The sequence below is a fragment of the Siphateles boraxobius genome, unplaced genomic scaffold (genome assembly GCF_051911475.1).
Source record: "Siphateles boraxobius isolate OS27281-9 unplaced genomic scaffold, OSU_SipBor_1 18, whole genome shotgun sequence".
In the NCBI taxonomy this organism is placed as follows: Eukaryota; Metazoa; Chordata; class Actinopteri; order Cypriniformes; family Leuciscidae; genus Siphateles; species Siphateles boraxobius.
In genome coordinates, this window is record NW_027508788.1 from 10,420,123 (window position 1) to 10,443,226 (window position 23,104).

Genomic DNA, 23,104 nt, shown 5'->3' on the forward strand with positions numbered 1-23,104 from the left:
CCACAATGCAGAACATGCATGACTTTACAAGACAGAACAACATGTTGATAATTACAAATATTTTCTCTAGCAATGTTGCACTGAGGTGAAACATTCTAGAAGTAGTGCAAAATAGGCTGTAAAAATGGAAAAGGCAGTATGTATTGAAAGCATGTGTGACTTTGCCCTTTGTAACAGCATTACACATAAACATTAAATATGAAAGTCTTATACATTTAATAACTCGTGCACTGTTATTCCTGGGCAGCACTATTTTGAGATTGAGTTAGTGCCTAAAATCCTACCGTGCTGCCTATCTAGAGAGCATTTTGTCCATCAGCTGATATTTCGAAACCAAAAATGCTGTCTATGTAGGTCTCTCACTAGGTTTTGGAACTAGCTCTTTGTTTCACGCATGCGCAGTGATTCATTCTTCTCTCAGCATCATGGCGGCTCCCGTAGACCTCGAGTTGAAGAAGGTAAACGGTGGTTTACAGGTTTATTCATAGAAACTAAACGGGTTTATTACTTGTTCGTGATAAAATTGCGAATAAAGGTATTTTTTAATCTAAGGTAGATCAGAATTTTGGAATGGAACTGTAAAAGCAATGTGAAATGGCAATATGTAACCTCGGTGCACAAGAAACCTTTTTATTTATGTATTTATTTTTATTTTTGGCATAAAGTCAAAATATAATTTTACACGTTTAGTAACTACTGTAAACCCATTATAAATTAATATGTATACATACATAAAAGTGTGTAAGAGGCTTTAAAAATATGTCTGTCATTTTCTGAAATTCTTTTTTGTATTTTGACTGTTGCAGGTTGATTGTATCTACGTAATATGGTTAAGTCTATGGTTACCCTTGTAAACCTTTAGCAAAAGTAGAGATTCTAGTCTAAACTTTGAAGTTTCTTTTATTTCTGCACTTTCATTCATAGTCGAGTATGTAGTATAAACCCTCTCCCGGGTTCCTCTGTAATAACTCTCATTAACATCCAATAAACATGTTTTAACATATGTGTTTGAGGGCATAATTATATTGCAGTAGATCTCATTCAACCTAAACTTCAATCCTCACATCTGTATGCCACAGGCCTTTGCAGAGTTGCAGGCTAAAATGATTGACACCCAGCAGAAGGTGAAGCTGGCAGACCTGCAGGTCGAACAGCTGAGCCGCATGAAGAAGCACGCCAACCTCACGCATGCAGAGATCACGTCACTCCCCGACACCACTCACATGTTTGAGGGAGCAGGACGCATGTATGTACATTTCCGTTGGTGTAAATTCTGTGCCTGAATGAGACCTTTTTATTTGATTATTTTGACCTCCTCCACACTTTTTCCAGGTTCATATTACAGTCAAAAGATGAGATCACCAAACAGCTTTTGGAAAAGCAGAAGACGGCAGATGAAAAGATCAAGGAGCTTGAGGTAAGTTAGGAGCACACAAACATATAAAGCATCTCTCTCTGACAGTTACACACTGCAAAACTGTGTTACTTACACCTTCCATCGCTCACAAGTGGCCTATAGCCCTATTCGCACGGGATAAGTATTACCTGGTGACCTGTAGTCATTTGTAATAATTGTGGAGGTTGTCTGTGATCTTAATCCCGTGCGAATCGGTCATGTCTGTAATTTGTAAAGTAAAAATTTCCCCGCAAATGACCAACCACATCTGCCGAACACCGAGGTCATGTGATAATATTAGTCCCGTGTGAATCGGCATCTCTCTGATTTGACAGTGTCGTTTATAATTTTTTCAAGGTTTTTGTTTCCTGTGCGCTTTTTTTTTATCCATCTTTCGCGAAAGAATGGAGGCTGCGAGGGAGTGTTTTGATAGTATTTTGGGTGCTGGGTCATATCACTATACACCATACAACTATACAATTTGCAGAAAGAGAAAGCTGAAAACCATCAGAAGAGCAAAAACAAAAAGAATGTTTAGATGGAAATGAATGACATGTATAGCAGCATGTGGTAAGGCACATTCTTCTGTTTATGAATATCATACAGCTGATGGGACCTATAATAACAAGACATTTCCAAGCAATTGACATAATATCCGGGAGATTAGTCCGTTAATTCGAGTAAAATCACAGGCTTCGCTTATCCCGTGTGAATGCATCACACGAAATTCAGTTGTGGGTTGGTAATTTCTAATTCACCCGAGGTCCCCAGATAATACTAATCCCGTGCGAATAGGGCTTATGATAAATAAATACAGGTGTAAATAAGGTCCAAAGCGTTTTGGAAGGCAGTCACTAAAACCACATTTTAGAGGTGTGGCGTGTGACACAATGCATTTGTAGTGTAAATGCTAATATGTAATTGCCTACTCATCTGTCAATCAACCATTGATAAAGCAACATGGGTTTTAAAATTTGCTGTTAATGTATTATAACTTGAAAAAAATTGTAGAATTTCATAGATACAGAGTTTAAACAATTTCAGAAGGCAGTGCAGTGACACTGATAATTAAGTTAGGGTAAAAGTTAAGAAACTAAATATAGATCATATCTGTAAATGATTTCATGAATTTAATTATGTTTTTGATTTTTGATATCGAAAAATCAGATATATTTCAGACTCAAACTCAACTATGTTTTTTGTCATTTATTATTATTTTACTGTTCTGTGCTTTAACTACACTACTGTTCAAATGTTTACAATTCGTTTTTTAAAAGAAATTGATACTTTTATTTTGCAAGCATGCCTTAATGCTTCCTTCACATGCTATTGGAAATATAGTAAATATGAGTTTCCTAGTTCAAAATTGGACACGACCGCTCTCAAGTCGTATGTACTCCTGGGAAGCTCGGGATCTTTTTGATAGCCGGAAAACGATTGGTGCTGTGACTGCTATTCTTTACTATTTTTTTCCACAACAGCAACATCGCCTTGTCTTGGCGTTAAAGTAGTGCTCATTTATGAATAATAATTTTGGATTGGATTTGTATAATTAAATAATATTGTATTTTTTATACACAGCAAAAATAGCCTGTATTTGACTGAAATTCCAGAATTGTCAGCAAGCTCACTATCTAGATAGAGCGGTGAGTGTTTATATGGTTGTCAATGAATGGTACGCTAAATCTCATTTTGGCTTTAATAAGATTTTCCCAATAAATAGGCAAGTGGTGTCCTCCATGATTCCTGTTCTTCCAGACAAGAAAGCACTTGAATGTGACAAGCTCATAGTCACGACAAAATTTCTGATAGCACGAAGGTGGCATAAATTGATCAAAAGTGACAGTAAAGACATTTATAATGTTACAAAAGATTTCTATTAAAAAAAACTATCATGGTTTCGTCAAAAATATTTAGCAGCACAACTGACTTTACCATTGATAATAAGAAATGTTTCTTGAGCAGCAAATCAGCATATTATAATGATTTCTGAAGGATCATGTGACACTGATAACTGGAGTAATGGTTAAAATGCAATATTATTTCACAAAATTACTGTTTTATATATTTGATCAAATAAATGCAGCCTTGGTGAGCATAAGAGACTTCTTTCAAAAACATAAAAAAATCGTACAAACCCAAATTATTGAGCAGTAAATGAACATTGATACAGTGACTTTTAGTAATGGATGCACTCATGAAATGAAAGACCCTCCAATCACAAGCGATCACAGGAATTGCTTTTGAAGTGCATGTGGTGTAAGTGGTTGACCACTTCTGATCGAATCACCCAAAACGAATGTTAATACCAGGTGTAAACAGCCTAGTATCTTGTATTTGTAGTGAGATTTAACCTTTTCTGTTCTCTCTTCTTGAATTTCAAAAAGACAGTATCAGAAAGCAGTTAGATTGTTGAATTAATTTTGATCAAGGTTCTATTACAAAGATGATTAATACCATTAGAAGAAACTAGGTTTAGAGATATAAAACGTCTATGTAATTAAAAGGCAATGGCCACATTTAAAGAAGCAATAAAATGTTGAAATAATGGAATGCTAATGAATGAATAAGATAATATTTTTTACGCAAGGAGAACGTCTATGATTTATCTGTGTAGCTTTAAGAGTTTACACAGCAGGCATTACTGTAGCATGATCAGAAACTGAAATGCTTGTGTGGTTATGTGGTTATGGTTATGTAAATGCTTATCCCACAGTTTTGCAAGTACAATCAGAATTTCACACTCGTTGTTTGTTGGTGAAAAAGCCCCCGGGGTTGTTTTAGCTCCTTGGTGTAACCATGGGATATATGTGGTAAAAATGATGGGCATACATCACAGCGTTCCCATCACTATTGTAAAAACCACATGAGCTACATGGCCCTCAATGATATACTTATCATCTCACAAACATTCACATGCTGCATGTCACATTATTAGAGCCGTCATCCTTATGCCTCCCTTTTTCCCTTTTGCTTAATTTGACGTGAAGGCTTTATTTGTGGATAATGAACTGCCAATCCCCCCATGTTTGTTTTTGTAAAATACCTTCTAAAGGTTTTGTGAAATTCATAGTTCACTGACAATTATTATAGTCAGTGAGAAAGTTGCACTGGAACTTCTGTGAAAGAGCTGATGTGTTCATTCTTGATTGGACTTACCAAGACCTCATTATAAGGAAATTGTGATGACAAATGTCATCGTCGTCATCATCTACGCGTGGGCCTCTATGAAAATGACTGCAATTGATTCTGTGTCGCTTCATGGTTTCCTTTTGTGGGGTGTTGAATCGTAGATTGTCACAGGTTTTCTGAGATCACCAGCCTTCTATTTAAAGTAGCAGCTCGTTGGTTCGAAATTTTCATAAATAATACTCAAGGTAAATTTTAAAGTGAACTGTTCTTTGAAAGAGCTGTATTATTTTACTATTTCCGAAATATGCTTATCACTATAATATATTTTTCCTTTAAATGTTAGTTATAACCCTATCACAGTTACTTTTTCTAAAATATATTTCTTGTGTACACTATTGTGTAAAAGTTTGGGGTCTGTAAGATTTTTATATTTAATTAACACTTTTATTCAGCAAAGATGTATTCAATTGATCAAAAGAGACAGTAAAGCCATTTATAATGTTACAGAAGATTTCTATTTCAAATAAATAGTATTCTTATCAGTTTTCTGAATCCTAAAACAATGTTTTCCTCAATAATAAAGCAACACAACTGCTTTCAACATTGATAATAATAAGAAATGTTTCTTGAGCAGCAAATCGGAATATTAGAATGATTTCTGATGGATCATGATTCATGTGACAGTGAAGACTGAAGTAATGATGTTGAAAATTCACAGGGATGAATTACGTTTTAAAATATATTTGAATGCACAGTTACCTGTGCATTAAACGGTTTAATTTCCCACCATCAGAATCAACTATTCAAACAGACCATGGTATAATGAAAATTAATGCACTCTTTTCTATTAAGACAACCTGTTTTGTAAAATGGAAATATGTGCATGACTTTCAGTTTGTAGCATTTTCATAACATGGAATATAATAGTAAAACTTTGAAGTCCCCTTGTAGTCAATAATTTTATCCCTTAAAACTCATCTTTGATCACCAAAATAAAATATTTAAAACGTTTTTTCCTTGAAAAAAAATGTCTTCATGCCTTAAAATAGCTTCAATGTAACTCTACACTTTTGCCTCATTCAGTATACGCGGTTCTATGAATATGCAAATTAGCCCCGCCTCCACGCACTCACACCAGCTCAGAGATCCACTTGTTGACGATCACACGTTGACTTGATTGGTTACAAGGTAGTTTGTGACGTGAGAAACACCTGCGATTTGGTTCACTGCAGTTTTAAGGAGAACTGTTGAAAATTTGAATGAAAATTTTGACTTATGAATTTGCACATGGTTTGTCTTAAAGCATATTAAAAACACCACATAGACATATAAACAACATTAAAAGCTTGATTTTCACCACAGGGGGACTTTAAATAATGAGCTGAAGAAAGCATCTCATATGTTTTAAACAACACAAGCATTCAGTAAGCACCTTTTTTGGCAGCTGCCTACACACAACTTTTCTCTTTGACCTCGGACAATTTTCAAATGCGTCTTATACTAAAATATTTTTTGCTACTTTAAAGGGATAGTTCACCCAAAAATGAAAATTCTGTCAGTATTTACTCACCCTCATGTTGTTCCGACCCCGTAAGACCTTCGTTCATCTTCGGAACACGAATTAAGATATTTTTGATGAAATCTGACACACATGACCAGCGTCGGCCAATAGTTAGCCTACGTGTGACGTAGCTCTACAAAATCACACTACGTTAACTGACTAGAGGCCCACAGAGAAGGAAATGAATAGTTGAAATAAAGTCGTTATTTTTGTTTGTTTTTGCACACAAAAAGTATTCTCGTCGCTTGATAAACTTAAGATTGAGCCACTGTAGTCACTTGGACTATTTTAACGATGTCTTTAATAACTTTTCGGGGCCGGCAAGTGTCAATCCCTTAGAAGCCTATGGAGGAGTGATCCAGCTCTCAGATTTCATCAAAAATATCTTAATTCATGTTCCGAAAATGAGTGAAGGTTTTAGGGGGTTGGAACAACATGCGGGTGAGTAAATACTGACATAATTTTCATTTTTGGGTGAACTATCCCTTTAAGTGACATCTCCAATCCGTAATGAAATTACCACCCATCAGAGTTGCTTGGCACTGCAGCTACGTGTCATACCGCATGAAACAGATTTTGAACTGAGTTGACATTTCACTGATGTCATCGGTCATGACGAGAGTGAAAAGGCAGATGTTCAGGTGTTTCCCTGAACTTAGGTGCGAATGTGACTACCTGTGAACTCATGGGGGGTCCTGTTTCTGACACAACAGCCTCCTATTTCAAACAGATCAGTGCAGTTATTTTTAAACTACATGACATCAGGGGAAAGCAGCAGGCTTTTACTGGCAACGTCCCTTTATCATTTTTTCCATTTTATTTTACTTACTCATGATATGACCCCCATCAGACGGGAAGTTTTAATAAACCAGCACGGCCTGTCATCGAGGTGTCAAACCATGAGACGTCTTTCTATGGATTTTGCATGATATTTTGGAAAGATATTTTAAAACTTTGCAAGTTTGGAAAAGTTCATGAGAAGAATGGGAGGAAGTGTATTTCCGTATGATGGGAATTTAAAGTCATGTTCTAAAAATACTGTTAACTTTATCTCACAATGCACAATGTTGGTTTAGAGATGCTTTATGGATGATCCATATGTCTTATCAGACTGAATAAACTGATTAAATCATTCCATGAACGTGTGAATTACTGAAAACGTCTCTCATCTTTCAGTATTATCCCACCTCATGTCAACTGTGATGAAATCTCTCCATTGTACCTGCCTTTGCGGTAAATCATCTGCGTGGGTCATATTTTCAGCAGAATATGAGATAGCAGTGCAGATGAATTTCACCTTGATATGAGTGTATAAATAAAGAGATGAAGGGAACCACAGTGACCTGTGATGCAATGAAACACAGGCAAATGCGAGACATTTTGGCCCCGTTTACAACTTGCATTGAGATGCGTTTTGACCGGATTACTTTCCTATTGTAAACGCTCATGTGGTCGAATGCGTTCGAACAGCCACAAAAGATTGCCTACTCTCCACCTACTAACCTATCGCGTAAACATTATGGGAAGCGCTCTAGCCAGACGGATTTAAACATGTCGACTGAAGAGGAAAAATGTACCTAGCATAATGTTCTCTCACCATTTCTAACACGCACTCTCTATCAGAGCATATAAAAGCTGCTGCTCTCCGTTTGCTTTCCGTCGTTTCCATTGCCTTCATGTGTAAATTGCCCGAGCTTATTTCGTCTGTCAGATCGAAAAATCTGGAAAAAAACCACACATTTATCAGCCCAAAATAGACCCTCCCCTCAAAGAAATCAGGACAGAAGTGGTTGAAAGTGGGCAAAAGAGACGAATTAAAACACCAGGTGTAAACCGGTATGTGTCTGTCTCATTTACTTCAGATCAGGTGCAGTAGTGTAGTTCACCTTTCGTCTGGGTCTGATGTGTCATGCAGTCGTTTCTTCATTTCTTTCCAGATCTGAGTCTGTGTTGACAATATAGATCAACACATTTTTGATGAAGTCATGACCTTGTGCAAGTATTTACCCTTTGGCTATAAACAGTGTCTACCATCTTTTTACTTATAAGAAGTATAAGAAACTAAATCATCTTTCTTTTTCTTTCTTTCTTTCTTTTCTTGTTTTCTTTTGACTTTTATAATTTGAGCCACGGCTTTCTGGTAATAGACATTGGCATATTTAATTTAATTTTGTAGTTCAGTTTCCACAAAAATATTAAGCAGCACAACTGTTTTCAACATTGATATTAATAAGAAATCAGCAAATCAGCATATTAGAGTGGTTTCTGAAGGATCATGTGACACTGAAGACTGGAGTAATAATGCTGAAAATTCAGCTTTGCATCACAGTGCAGTCTTGGTGAGCATAAGATGCTTCTTTCAAAAACTGATCCCAAATGTTTGAATGATAATGTATAAACTTGAGCTGCTTCTGAATTTGAGTATTGTCAGAATAAGTACTGCATTTGATAAAGAACTTCTCTACCGTTAATTGCGGCATACAACTTTTTCCATGCGATATTCATTGCAAGTAGGCATATTTTTCTCATATCTCAGAGTTTGTTTCATATATATAAATAAATATATATATAAAATATACTTCATATGATATTAATCAAACAATTATTGGTGAAATTTAGCCTATTTCCCTGTAATAAAATGTGCTATACTTTGAGTGGCAGTGGCACTGCGTATATTTGACGTCAAAGTGATGTGGAAAATGTATTTCCTTGTTAAGGTTGATCAATTTGCATAGTTTGAATAATGTATTTACTCTAATCAATTGCTCATGTAGATCCCAACTTTGCATATGCAAATCCATTACTTTGCACGTTTATTTTTCAGGAACTCTTCATTGAAAAGGCAAATGAGTGGAAAGGAAATATACCTGAAGTGTAAATTAGGGCTGTAAGATCATAGGCGTTCACTCATATAAAGTGTTTCTGAGTTTTGTGTGTGTTCTGGCCTGGAGTGTGTGCTCTGCACTGTGTCTGGGCCTGTCTGTCTTTGGCTTCGGTGCTCTGGGCAGTTTGGGTGTAAATCCAGGCTCGGTTGTGACATCATTGTGAATAAATGCAGGGCTGGTGACATCTGGAAGAGGCCCAGGGCTTCCCTCAACAGGCAGAGAGTGAGGGAGAGCGCAACATGTGATGCAGCCCAACGTAAAAAACAACTACAGATTTTTTTTATTCCACTGTGACTATCACGTATCTCAGGCTAGATTCACAAAACACGCTATTTTTAACTGCTATTTCCTGAAAACTTTTCCTTAATACAAAATGTAAGATGATTTCAAATTCCTGAAAAGAATGTTCTTAAAAATCATAGAAACTAGATCATACAGTTAGGATAACCTCCAAGTTGTACAGGTTTTTCAAAAGTTGCACTTAGGAAGATTCTTACAAGCTTTAGAATTTTTCTTAAAGGAAAATTATTAGTCATTATTTATTAGTCATTATTTTACTCACCTACATGTTGTTTCAAACACATAAGACTGGTTAATCTTCAAAATACAAATTAAGATATTTTAAATAGAGAGGTTTCTGCTTCTCCATTGTCAAAACTCATAAAGTCGTCGTAAAATTAATCCAAATGAATGGGGCGGTTTAATCCAAGTCTTGTGAAGACATATGGTTGCATCCTATGATGAACTGATTTATTGGCTTTTTTTTACATCTAAAAAAAGATGCACGCATTCAACACATCACATTTGGTAAAGACATAAGCTGAAACGCTTGTGCGTGATGCGCGAGATCCAAGTTTGTTCTAGGATATGACACACATGAGCTTCTGTGTTTAGTTTACCATAAGTGATGTGCTGTATGTTTGTTTATAAGTGAATAAAAGCCTAAATTAAATCTATTCGCCATATAAATCAAACTTCTTTCATAATAAGATTTTTGTGAATACGGCAGCACAGCACAAACATATTTTCTGCTTATCTAAAAGTCATAATCATTTGTTGGTTTTATAAGACACCAATTTAATGATGGTGATTGTTTGCGTTTGAAAGGCAACCCCTGAGTCACACAAATGTTTTAGAAGCCTCCTTGCTTTTTTAACGCCTCTGTACAGTCAAAACACATAGCTGTCATTTTCCGCCTAGTACATACTGGAACCGCATTTAGATCTCAGGGGGCGAATGAACTCGTGGCTCCTTTGGCCTCCGTATTCACACAGCCTGGATGTGAGGCAAAACTTTACGAGGTAACATGATGTCGTCAGCATCAGAGCAGCGCCTTGGCCCACTATCCACCCTCGTGATCCCCATACATGACTGATGACTCCTTGGGTGACAATATCCCCACTGCTGGTTCTGTTATGAGGTCATAATTGGCCCATGATGCAGACGGGCTTGGTGCCCGTGGCGGGGGGTGAAGCATGCTATAGTGAAGCATGTGAGAGAAACCTGTTGACATCTGTCAGCTCCCTTCCCTGAGTCGTAGCTGGGTATTGTTTGCTGCATTTGCAGTGAAAGAAGGGAGATGCATGTTATTAATACTCCAGTGGCAGCAGGAGGGAGATGCTGCAGAATTAGTTGCATGGCTTGGGTGTCAGTGCATGGGGACAAATGTCCTTACATGGCACTTTCATGCCCACATCTCCTTTGAGACGCTTGATAGATAATCTCCTCACACCCGCTCTGCAACTCATTTGACTTTGTACTCTTGATCTCTGCAGTGGCACTAAAATAACACTTTCCAACAGTTTCCCAAAGTTTCCCAGCATCTTTTTACTTGCCCTACCAAATTTGGACTGGATTTACCATAAGAGAAAGATTTATTTTTATTTTTATATATTTTGCTTGGTAGAAACATTTTACATTCAATGTTAAAATTTCATTTTTATTTTTTCTACGCAAAAATACTCTTCAAATGTTTGGAGTCTGTAAAATATATTAATGTTTTGAAAGAAATATCTTATCCTCACCAAGGCTTTTTTTAAATAAAAAAATACAGAATTTTTTTTTTGTGAAATATTTCTACGACTTAAAATAAGACTTTTCTACTTAAAATATTTCAAATATGTAATTTATTCCTGTGATGCAAAGCTGATTTGTCAGCATCATTACTCCAGTCTTCAGTGTCACATGATCCTGAAATCATTCTAATATGATGATTTGCTGAAATCATGATATGATGAAAAAAAAAACATTGAACAACTGTGCTGCTTAATAGTTTTGTAAAAAAATGATACATTTTTTTCAGGATTCTTTAATCAATAAAAAGTTAAAAAGAACAGCAATTACTTAAAATATATATTTTTCGCAGTCACGTTTGGTCAATTTAATGTATCGTTGAATAAAGGTATTTGTTTCTTTCACTTCTTACTGTCTTACCCCCCATTATAATTAATGTAAATAAAATATTGTTTAAAGATCGATATGTAGTTTTCAACAATTCTTATTGATGTTTGCTAGACTATCACAAGCTCAGTTTTGACAAAACCTCATATAGTATATGTCTGCTTGATTAGCTAACATTATATAACATCAGGTCAACTTCCCCAAAACTCTACATGGCCGGATATTGGGAGATATTAGTTGCTTGTTGATAGTGTGAGGTTATTGATTTTCCATAAGCCTGTAACCTGGAAACTGTGTAAACATCAAATTAAACATGAATTTATATTGGACTATAAAAACCCAAAGCAGAGAGGGGACTTTGGCTTGTAATATAAGAAGTCCACCGCACTGATGTCCACCACTGAAATGGAGGATTCTTCACTCCTTTAATGTTCTGTATGTGTTGCTGTAATAATTATATAGTTAATACAATCAAAGCTACCGTTTTTCTTTTGCAGGATTTAATGCAAGACACCTCAGGTGAATAGGGTAAAAAAAATAGATATCTCCATACTTCCCCAGTTGATTGATTACATTAAGAATTGCAAAATAAATTGTATACAAGTTTTCTTAAATGATTAAATATGCATTAATTTGCATACATTTCCAGAATAGAAATCTCTCTTTTTTACCTATTAGTCTCAAATGTTTTTAAAGAAGGGATTTTTTTATGTTTCTTTTTGTCACCCCATAAACAAGAAAATACTGTGAACAGAAAAAAAATCACAGTTTTTTAGGAATAAAATGTATAAAATCAGGCAGATGAAAAACCCCTCTGTAAAAACCTTCAGAATATAGGTACATTTGGTATGTTCTAAAGTCGAGATTTCTGGCCCAGTGCTGAAGAGAAAAACTCATTTAAAGATATGGGTGTAATGATTCACTCATTTCCTTGATGTATCCATTACAAATCCTGATGATACGAATCGATCTTGAAACATGGATTTTTGAATTGTGAATAATTTATTTCAGTCAATAATCAATTTAATCGAATGAATTGCAATTTGATAGCGATTCAATGCTTTAAAATATATGAGCATTCAATTATTACATGCACAAATTAATGGAGACGCTGCGGCGTGGTTCGCAACCACAGATCTCCCTCACTCTTTACTGCCTTTCGCTGGATTCTCCGTTCTGAGCCAGTTTAAAACAGCCCGTGTTTGATCTCTCCTCAGAACTGCTAACAGATTAACAAATGATAGCTCTCAAAATAGTGCTATAGTCAAACCGCTCAAACCATTGATAAAGTCATGGAAATAGATCAAATCCTGTAACATGAAGCTTTACTTGTAACTGAAGTATGAAGATACATTTCTATAGCTCAGACAGATTTAAAACTACGCTTATTCAAGGATGCGCTTTAATTGCATGGATGGAGCAAAACCGAATAAGTGTAATTGTTTAAAATGGGATGGCAGGGACAGGACGATATCCGTTGCAAAGTAGCCCTACCTGCGTGACTCTATATATAAACAGAGAGAAGTAGCTCTGGCTACAAACCAAGTGAAACTAACACGAGCTAACATCTAACAATGGACGAAGGTTTTTTTTTTGCAATCTTTGTCCCATGAGGGTCGCTGTGTAATTCGAATAAGGGGCGGCCCAAAAGCTCTCCTCGAGCGGATCGGGAGGTTTAAGGGTGTGTTCGCACTTGTAGTTCTCTTTTTTTTTTTTTGGTCCAGACCAAAAGAACCAAGGCGTTTGGTCCTTATTCACATAGCATACACACTGTCAATTTTTCCTAAAGATTAAAAAAAAAAAAAAAAAAAAAAAGTACTTTCCGAAACAATGCTGTGTTCTGGGCTAATCGAATCGAAAGCATATTATTCGTGAATCAAACCGATTTGCTGTCTAGATTCTCAGCCCTACATGTACTGTAATTTGAAATCTACAGACACAAACCGTTTAAGTGTATATATTATAAACACTTAATAGTGTATTTCGTAGGGCTGCCCTCGACTAAAGATTTTTCTTGTCGACTAGTAGTCGATCATTTAAGCAATTAGTCGTCTAATCGCACGTGTATATTAATAAGCCATATGAGCCTTTAATTACCTATATATAATACATAGCCTAATCAGCGCTTAAGTGCCACAGCGTACCGGCTAAAGTAATGATTATGAATGTGTCTTGAAAAAACAGCAAGTAGATGGTCTAAACATTTCAAAAATTTGTGTTTTCCGCTGCAGAGATTAAACGATAATTCCGGTATTTAGCACTTTGAGTCTGTTTTCTAGTTTGTTTTGGATGAACTAGAGTGGTGGACACAGAAATTTTGACGATGGGTCCTGTCTCGACTTTTTGAATCTTTTAGAATCGCCTTTGTTTGACCGCTTCAGAGTGACTGTCTACCGGCATGCACAAACATGTCTTTAAAATAACCCGTAACGTTCGTTTTCAAAACTGTGCAACTCACCAAGTGGTAAGTGGTGTTCGTTGATGATTAAAAACAAATTGCGTAGCGAAATACAGTTTCTGTCATGTTTTATTTGGTATTTTGTAAAATCGCATTGATTTCTGTTGGAGGACTCATTGCTCATTGATATTACTGCGCTACCGCTATCAAGCAATCTTCAGACTCAAATATCGAGCGGAAGTTTATACGCGGTTGTGAGGTTGTGAAAAAATAGATCCACTATAGCAATTAGCACGGTTTGAAATCATACATTGCGCCAATATATTTGTTTTTAATAATCAACGAACACCACTTACCACTCGGTGAATTGCACAGTTTTGAAATCAAATGTTAAGGGTTGTTTTAAGGACATGTTTGTGCATGCCCGTAGACAGTCACTCTGAAGCGGTCAGAGGCGATTCTAAAAAAGAGTCAAAAAGTCGACACAGGACCCATTGTCAAAATTTCTGTGTCCACCACTCTAATTCATCCAAAACAAACTAGAAAACAGACTCAAAGTGCTAAATACCGGATTCTATCCTTTAAGTTGATGATGCTGACTCGTACACGCACACATATGCATGTTTCATATGGATTACATAATCTGAGAATATTTGTTAAAATTTTTGGGCGACTAAGCCTCTTCCAGCCGACTAACGATTAGTCAAATATTAGGGGGCAGTCCTAGTATTTTGAATGTTTACTTTCCAGTAGTCTGAAATAACATATTAGGAAAAGCTAAGTAGCCCAAAATCTCAAAACTGAAGTGTGCATGAAAAAAAAAAGAGCCTGTAGTGTCTTGCCTTTAGACAAATATTGCAGGTGTGGTGCAGCTAGTTTTAAGAATACATCTTCGTTTCTGCAAGACAAAAATCTCTGCAACTCAAAACCAGTTTGTGTTTTCTCTTCAGAATGAATACTTTCACCCAGAGGCATCTTCCACCCTCTTTTCTCTAGAATTATACATCGCTAAAGCAACATTCCTTTGGCAATTGTTTATGATTGATTTTGCTAAAGTGGAATGTTGGCACATGAAAATCTGCAGCTGTTCTTTGCCGCTCATCCGTTCTGTCGGCCTTTGCAGCATGTCATCGCTTTTCAGAAGCGGAGCCGGCAACAACAAAGGGCTCTTTTACAGCAGTGTCTGCGCAGACTATCTGCCCTGTCATCTGTGTTCTGACAAAAGTCACTATGGGCGGCCCTCACTCCCATGAGAAGATCCATTCAGGCCACAACAATGAAGGCTTCTGCTGTCCGATTCATACAGTACCGCAGAAGAGAGAGCCACAAGACCTCTCTTTGTGCCTTCTTCCGCATTTTTCTGGGAAGGTCAATCTTCTGAGGTATCATTATCCACATGGAGAGTAGTGTTTCCATAACACAGCGTGTTTGGGCAATGGGGAGTCCCCCCATTAGCTGTTGAAATCATACCTTTGATGATTACCAGTTTAGTGCAGAATTTAGTGCATTGATCTTATATGATTGTGTTATTTTGAATGACTTTTTAGTATTACTTTGTTTTATTATGGTCCTGATAGGACCTTTGATTTAGAGAACCAAAACTGAAATGGTTTCCTTTCCTGTGTTCTGTGAAATTGCACCTTAAAAAAACACTGGTAGCTGTGGTTGGCAGAAATTCACTGTAAAAAATGACAATTTGGCATATTTTTCAACTTATTACTGTATATTTCATTAAATTATATCACGTTAATATACTATTATTTAAACTACACAAATCTTCATTGTACCTGCGAATAACCACCATAATAATAGAGGTGGTAAAACAGAAAGCCATGATTAATCCCAAGTTCATCCTATGTAGCGTGTCCATGAAAAATGATCAATACTCGTATATAGACGGTTCACAGGGTCATGCACACAAAGACAAAATACCATCAGGGTAACTCATGACATCAAAATTATGTAATAAACGTTACTAATCCGTGGTAAGATAAAACAATTTATGTGAAAATATGTGATATGTTTGACAGATTCATCAGAGATCAGCATTTAAATTGTGCTATTTCAGAGCTTAGTGGAGATGTCCAAAAGTGAGCAAGACACACACATACATATACAAAACAGGGCATTCATGTATCAAAAGATTGATTGTTTCGCACTCAGCTCAGAAGAGCCGTGTAGGAGGCAAGTGCCACTGAGTTTGGGTCATTTCTGTTCCTGCTGACACTTAACAGCTAGTTTCAGCTTCCTGAACACGGACGTCGTAGTAAATGCAATTACACCTAATTTCCCATGTGTATCTGGAGCATCTTGTCGTTTGCATATGATTCACAGAGCAAACAGGGAACAGGATTCCCCCTTTAGTTTTTCAACTTTTTCCTGTGCTCTTTTTAGGCATTCCTGCCCCACCCAAAATTAGATAAATCCATAAATAAACCACTGGAATAAACTTTTTATCTTCTTCAGTACAGCCGGCTCTGAACAGTGAGCTCATTCAATGAAGGATGTGTTAGACTGATTCAAACCAGTAACTTCTAAGTTAGTGAGTCTTTTTGAATGATTTATTTAAAGAACCGAGTCATTTGCTTGGGAATCAGACTCCACAGGCCACACTTTGTTTTCACTACAAAAAAACATTAAAACAGTGTTATATGTTTCACAAAAAGATGTGATGGACTATTGCCGAAAAACCCTCAAGGGGCTTAATTAGTGGCAATCTCCATAGAAACAATTATAACACTTCTTGTGTTTTTGTGAAAACGTGTTTCCTTGCCATAACTTTGTAGTACACATTCAGTTCGGACTGCAAGCTCTCAACTCGAATAAAACATGAACACTACTGTTCAAAATTTTGGGGTCACTTTTTTGGGGGGGAAAAATAAGCAAGCAATGGCACAAAAATTGCATCACTATTTCAAAAATATTAAGCACAAATGTTTTCAACATTGATAATAAGAAATGCTTCTAGAGCACCAAATCAATATGCATTAAAATTTCTGACGGATCATGTGACCCTGAACACTAGATTATTGACACTGAAAATCCAGCTACATCACAAAAAATAAATTGTATTTTAAAGAGTAATGATGCATCATTTTAAAACAGTTTATTAAAATAGTAGTAATGTTTCACAATGTTACTGTTTTTACTGTATTTTTAATCTAATAAATGTGATCCTGGATCACAAAACCAGTCACAAGTCGCACGGTGGCAATAGCCAACAATACATGGTATGGGTCAAAATTTTCGATTTTTCTTTTATGCCAAATATCATCAGGATATTCGGTAAAGATCATGGTCCATGAAGATATTTTGTAAATTTCCTACAGTAAAGATATAAAACATGTATTTTTGTGAGTGAATGCAGCACAATCGCAAACATAAATGGACAACTTTAAAGGCGATTTTCTCAATGTTTCAATTTTTTTGCACCCTCAGATTCCAGATTTTCAAATAGTTGTATCTCGGCCAGATGTTATCCTATCCTAACAAACCATAGATCAATGGAAAGCTTATTTATTCACAAATCTCAATTTCAAAAAATTGACCCATGTGACTGGTTTTGACCGTGACATGTGACCCATATGACAGCCTTGGTGATCCCTAAGACACTTCTTTCACACCAAACTTTTCAATAGTATTGTGTATATATATATTAGGGCTGTCACTTTACGTTCGAAAATCGATTGCACAATCGATCGGACCAACCAACACAAGTTTCGAAAACGAAAATAGAGAATAGATTTTAACTGCCTTTTTTTTTAACCAAAAATGTTTTTTAGATAGACAGATCAATGCAGTACACAGAACATGTAGGATGTTGGAAAATAACAATGTCTTTTCTGTTAACCAAATGCTTTTTAATATTCGCTATTACTTCAGTGCAAGTGAACAAGGGTGCCGTTATTTGTTGCTTAGTGACGTGTGTGTTCAAGCAAGCCAGCAGTGTTAATTTTGTCAGCAAATTTTGATTTAGTTTTAGTCTTAGTCTTTTGACTAAAATGCCATTTAGTTTTAGTCATATTTTAGTCATCTGAATTGTTTTAGTTTTAGTCTAGTTTTAGTCGACGAAATACAATAACATTTTAGTTGACTAAATCTACAGTAGATTTAGTCGACTAAAATATAATGGGTTTAGTTCAATTGTAATGCATTAATTTAGAATTTCTCTAAAATTTCCAAACCCATATACTCCCGGAGAAAACATCTATTAACCTATTAATATGAATGATTTTTAAGTTTGAACATGCAATACAGATACAGATTTAACTGCTGTTACTTAAAAAATATCTTAAAATGAAATAAAACCACTTTTCCTAAAGTACAACACAGTCTTCTTTACAATGAATGATATATTCATTCCTTATAACTACTTACACATCATTCTTTATTCTTTCAAGCAGATATATTTATTTGTATGAATTAATTATAATTAATCCTTATTAAAGCTATTAACAAACAGTGAATGCTTTTCTCTTTTTCTTTTGTTGCTTGATCAAAATTAAGGACACGGACCGCATTAGGTTTATTGCCACTGTCACTTTAAGACGTCGGATCATGTCCAATGACATGCGGATACAATTGCACTGATGCACATCCGACACACTCACAGTTTAAGACATAACCAGCATAGTTTACATGAATACTCTCCAAAAAGGACATTTAGACATACTGTTGTGTATTTCTCCATTCAGACACGAAAGAGAGCTCAATTCAGTAGCCTACTCGCGCGCTGTAGGTGTATTGTGCATGACTGCACGCTTCGGGTTAGGTGTGTGCGCAAAGAAAACCGCACCGAATAGAGCTCTTTTTTGCATCGTCACTCTTATTCAGAGATCTATATGTCTGCTCTACTCATTCTCCCAGACGTTCACATTTTTTAACGTTTTATGATCGCGGGGTAGATCACGTTACAGTAGCCTACAAATGTGCGCATCTACCACACACGCAGGACATCAGTTCTGACGGATCGCTTCCCAAATCGTCACTATCTAACATTTTCGTCTAGTTTTTATTCGTTGACGAAAATGTCAATAGATTTTCGTCATAGTCTTTGTCATTCAAAACTAGGTTTTATTTAGTTATCGTCTCGTTTTCGTCTGTGAAAAAATGTCGTTGACGAATAATTTTCGTCGTTATTTTCGTCAACGAAATTAACACTGCAAGCCAGAAATGCGCAGATTCTGCGCAATACGCTGTATTTAATATATCACGAGGACTCACGAGTTGCGTATTTGCGCTAAATCCACGCAGATTTGGTTTACACGAACTTCCCCAGCAAAGTGGGTAAACATAGAAACATGCCAAATTGGCTCGTGATATGACAGCGTTACCCGCCAAGGTTCATTTTATCCGAATTTGGCGGGTGTTAATTTCAATCCTTGAATGCTGCACTCCTGTTTGTCACCTTGCAAAAAACTTCACGCCAATAAATCATCAGAAATATTGCTGACTTGTGCGCGTCTCAAGCGCAGTCTTTACGTTCGTCCTAATGCCTGTTAGTTGTCCGTGGATTTGCCAATATTTGGTGTTGAAAATGGAAACGTCGTTAGACATGGAAAAATCGATTTTACAATCGATTCAATGAACACATATGTCTCAAAAATCGAACAGGATTTTTTCACAAAAGTGACAGCCCTAATATATATATATATATTCCACTCTAAGTGTAATACTGTAAAAATTACATTTGTTTGTACAAACTGAGGGTTAATTGATGAGTGGTACTTATGATAGAAAAAAAATTGCATTTAGCCCAGAATAATCATGTTTCTGTACATGCATTCTGGGTGTTCTGATGGTGGTGACATTCCTTGGTAATGCGTGAAAAAATATCTATATTTAAAGGCAGCCAAACAGTGTGTTGTACCACTCCCAGTCCAACTCTATCAGGTCGATGGAGGGGGTAATGCGACACTCTCTACACCATTGCCATTGTTTTCCCTCCTGTGTCATTTTCTGCCCTCGTAAATATTTTCATGACCTTTCTTCTGCCTTTCCTAGCACTGCAACCTTTAAATAAGTGGCTTTTCTGTAGATGTCGATAATGGGGAGGTATGGGTGAGCTGACATCAATCATATCTCTTATCATGCTTGCTCAGGGAATATTTTCCTCACTGTGACATGCAGACTTATCACAAAACAGATGCCATGGTGTGAAAACCCTATTATCAAACCTCACCCTCATGAAAAACAAGCAAACATTTTGGTAACCTGTATCATCAGTATCTACATAAGCACGTACAAAAATACGCAATAAACCAACACTTCAATGAACCATTGACTCTTATAGGACAGAGTTTGAATATATGTCTCATTCCGCATTCTTTGTTTTTGCATATTTGTGACACATTTGGCATAGTTTGAATGGAAAGTCTGTTTGCGGGAATAAAACCGTAACTGAATACCTATGTTTTTTATGCAAGTCAACACATGAGCCCGTTACTAGGAAAACAAGACAATGCATTCAAAACTCCGTGAATAACAATAAGTTATTTAAAAGCAGAAATTGGTAGCTTACTCTTTTTTTTTGTGCTAAGACACCCACAATTTTAATAAAGGGATAGTTGAAAGACCATTCCACACCAAAACCGCTTCAAAGAGTTGGTAAAGTTGTCCATAAGATATGCAGATTTTGTATTGGGTTCAGTTGGTCATGCAGATTTGCTGTGTTGACCAAAAGACTTTCAAAGCAAGCAGCTTTGTGTTGGTTAACTTTGCAAATCCACTTAAACAACTTGAACCACTTGCGAAATCTGCTTGGGGAAATATTTCGCCCGCACACAGAATTCCAGATTGTGTGAATTCCTATTGAAATGACTGGATTTTGTTATCTAAAATTTGCTGACCAACAGTAAATCTGACCACACCTCAAAGCCTACTTTTACAGTCTTTATGAACGTTTTTTGAAGCATTTTGGTGGAAAAGACTTTCAGTAGAAGGACAGAAATCTCTAATGTTACATTAAAAATGTCATAATTTAGGGTTCGAAGATGAACGCACGTCATACAGTTTGAGTAAATGATGACAAATTGACATTTTTGAGTGAACTATCCCTTTAAGGTTATTGACATCTCATTCATTGGCTATTCATACGTCACTGAGGGGGGAATGGAGGAAGGGTGGGATTCCCAGACAGCAGTGAGCTAATGTGCAGTAATGCTTGGTTACAGATGTAAACACATGCCTATACTTAAATTATTAAAGAGATGTCAGCCCACAAGCTTCATATTGACCTACAACCACATAAAACCACATTTTAACCACTCACAGACTGTGAAATTGGGATATAAGGTAAAAACATGGATTGTTAATGTTATGTGTCGTACAACATTTGTGTTATGTCTTATGTATTGTGTTTATGAGATTGTGCCACATCGCCTTGGGCAAAGGTTTTCTGTGTGTGTGTGTGTGTGTGTGCGCACTCATTTGACTCACTTATTTTGCAACACATTGGCGGAAGACTTCAGGTAGAGGCCTGTTACTCTACAGTATCTCGGCCACTAAACCAGGTGTTGGCCTGTGATGACACATCCTGGCACACGTTGCGTAATACATTCACACTTTCTCTAGCATGCAACACCTTTAACAGAATCTCACTAGTCTATTCGATTTTTGTATTTTGAGACAATGAGAAACCTTTAACCTTATTTATCCTGAGCAATCAAAGTCGGGTCACAACCGTCTTTGAACGTGATCCAAAAAAAGATCATCTTATCTTATCTTCAAGAATTTTAACAGCTGTGTCACGCAGTTTGGGGAGTAAAAAGGGTGTGTTCAGAAAAAGGAAAAAACCTTCTGATGTTTCCGAATATGAAGCTACAGCTAACTTAATTTAGTCTTTTCCTCTGTTTTCTCCACAGCAAAAGAAGACGTACCTGGAGCGCAGCGTTAAAGACGCGGAGGATAACATCAGAGAGATGCTGATGTCCAGAAGGGCCCAGTAAAACACGCTCACTCACACCATCCACACGCAAAAAAAACCTTCTCATCACCTTTGTACACCGTGCCCTTAGTTTGAACATGCCTGTGCATGTATTGGAGAATACTCGTGGCAGTCATTTGTCAGCTGAACACAGGAAGTTTATTTAGGTTAATAGTTAAAAATGAATGTCTGTCTAATACTGACTCGTGTGACTTCTGACACCTCAGCATTCTGTAAGTTATTGATTGTTTTCTTTGACAGTTCTTAATGGGGGTTTTTTTCTATGGTTTTGTAATTTTTTTTTATGTAAGCAGATGTCAACATGGTAATAAAGGTGTTTAAAGACAGCAAATTCTGTGTGTATGTGTGTGTCATAGAGGGCACGGCCATTTAGATATGATCTGAATGATGTGGTACTTTGATTGCTGTGTGTTTTGGGGATTGCTGTGTTTGTGCCTCTACATCACTGGTTTCCTGTCAGCCCACCCCCCACACACCCGATCTCGTCTCTGTCTCTATTCTTCTGCTGTTAGACATTTGTTGCATAAGCCTGTGAACACTTGTCTTTCAGGCTACAGCCTTTAAGCTGGAGAAGAGAAATAGCCCAGACTTCTGTTTAAGTGTTTTCCAGACAACCCTTCCTGCGTGTTTCCTGTGAGCCTGTCTACGTCTCAGTCCTTCATGATGCAGATGTGCGTCTGCTTGATATCCTCCTTCCTCATTAGGGAGCTGAATTGCATAGATAAAGCAATGGCGGATTTTTCTAAATGTAAAGCTTTGAAATTGATGAGGCCATTGTTATGAAAGCCAGTGAGTTTCTGGTTTTGCCTCAAATTTATACATGGCGCTCTTGAATATTTAATAACTGGTCATTCACATCATTCTACTGTCAAATTTATACATACATTTAAATGCGTTTACGTCCACTTTAGTATTATTTATACTAAATTTATACTTATTTATAGCATATAAATAATATTTTATGTTGTATTATTTATATGCTATTATAACATGTAATATTTTGAATTAGCTTTTTATAATTTCAGTTTTCATTTTAGTAATTTTGTGTTGTTTTGTCTTTATCTTTTTTAAGATTTCTATTTAGCTTTAATATTTATATATATATATATTTATTTTTAGTTTCCTACACACGTTGTGCTAATGTCCCATCTCTCATTACTCCATGATATCTTTTCATATAATAATATGCCATATTATCTCAAAACAATATTTCATGCTTATTTATTTATTTATTAGGTAAGTGTCTGTGTAATACATGGGATAATGTATCCTACAGACAGTCGTTATTGTAAAGATCCATTCACCACCTGTTGTGGTCCTGATCTGTGTTCATTTGGCAAAAAATTCTTGAGACAGATCCCCGATACATGATCCCAGGTTCGCAGAT

At 36.4% G+C, this 23,104-nt stretch overlaps 1 protein-coding gene across 1 annotated transcript; it reads left to right on the forward strand.

The window, feature by feature from the left end:
• The first annotated feature begins 368 nt into the window (after positions 1-368).
• Positions 369-22,048, forward strand: pfdn1 (prefoldin subunit 1). The gene is made up of 4 exons (XM_077233436.1): positions 369-458; positions 1,080-1,246; positions 1,333-1,417; positions 21,635-22,048. Exons 1-4 carry the CDS (start codon positions 426-428, stop codon positions 21,716-21,718), a joined length of 369 nt encoding a protein of 122 aa, XP_077089551.1. The 5' UTR covers positions 369-425; the 3' UTR covers positions 21,719-22,048.
• Positions 22,049-23,104: the final 1,056 nt, after the last annotated feature.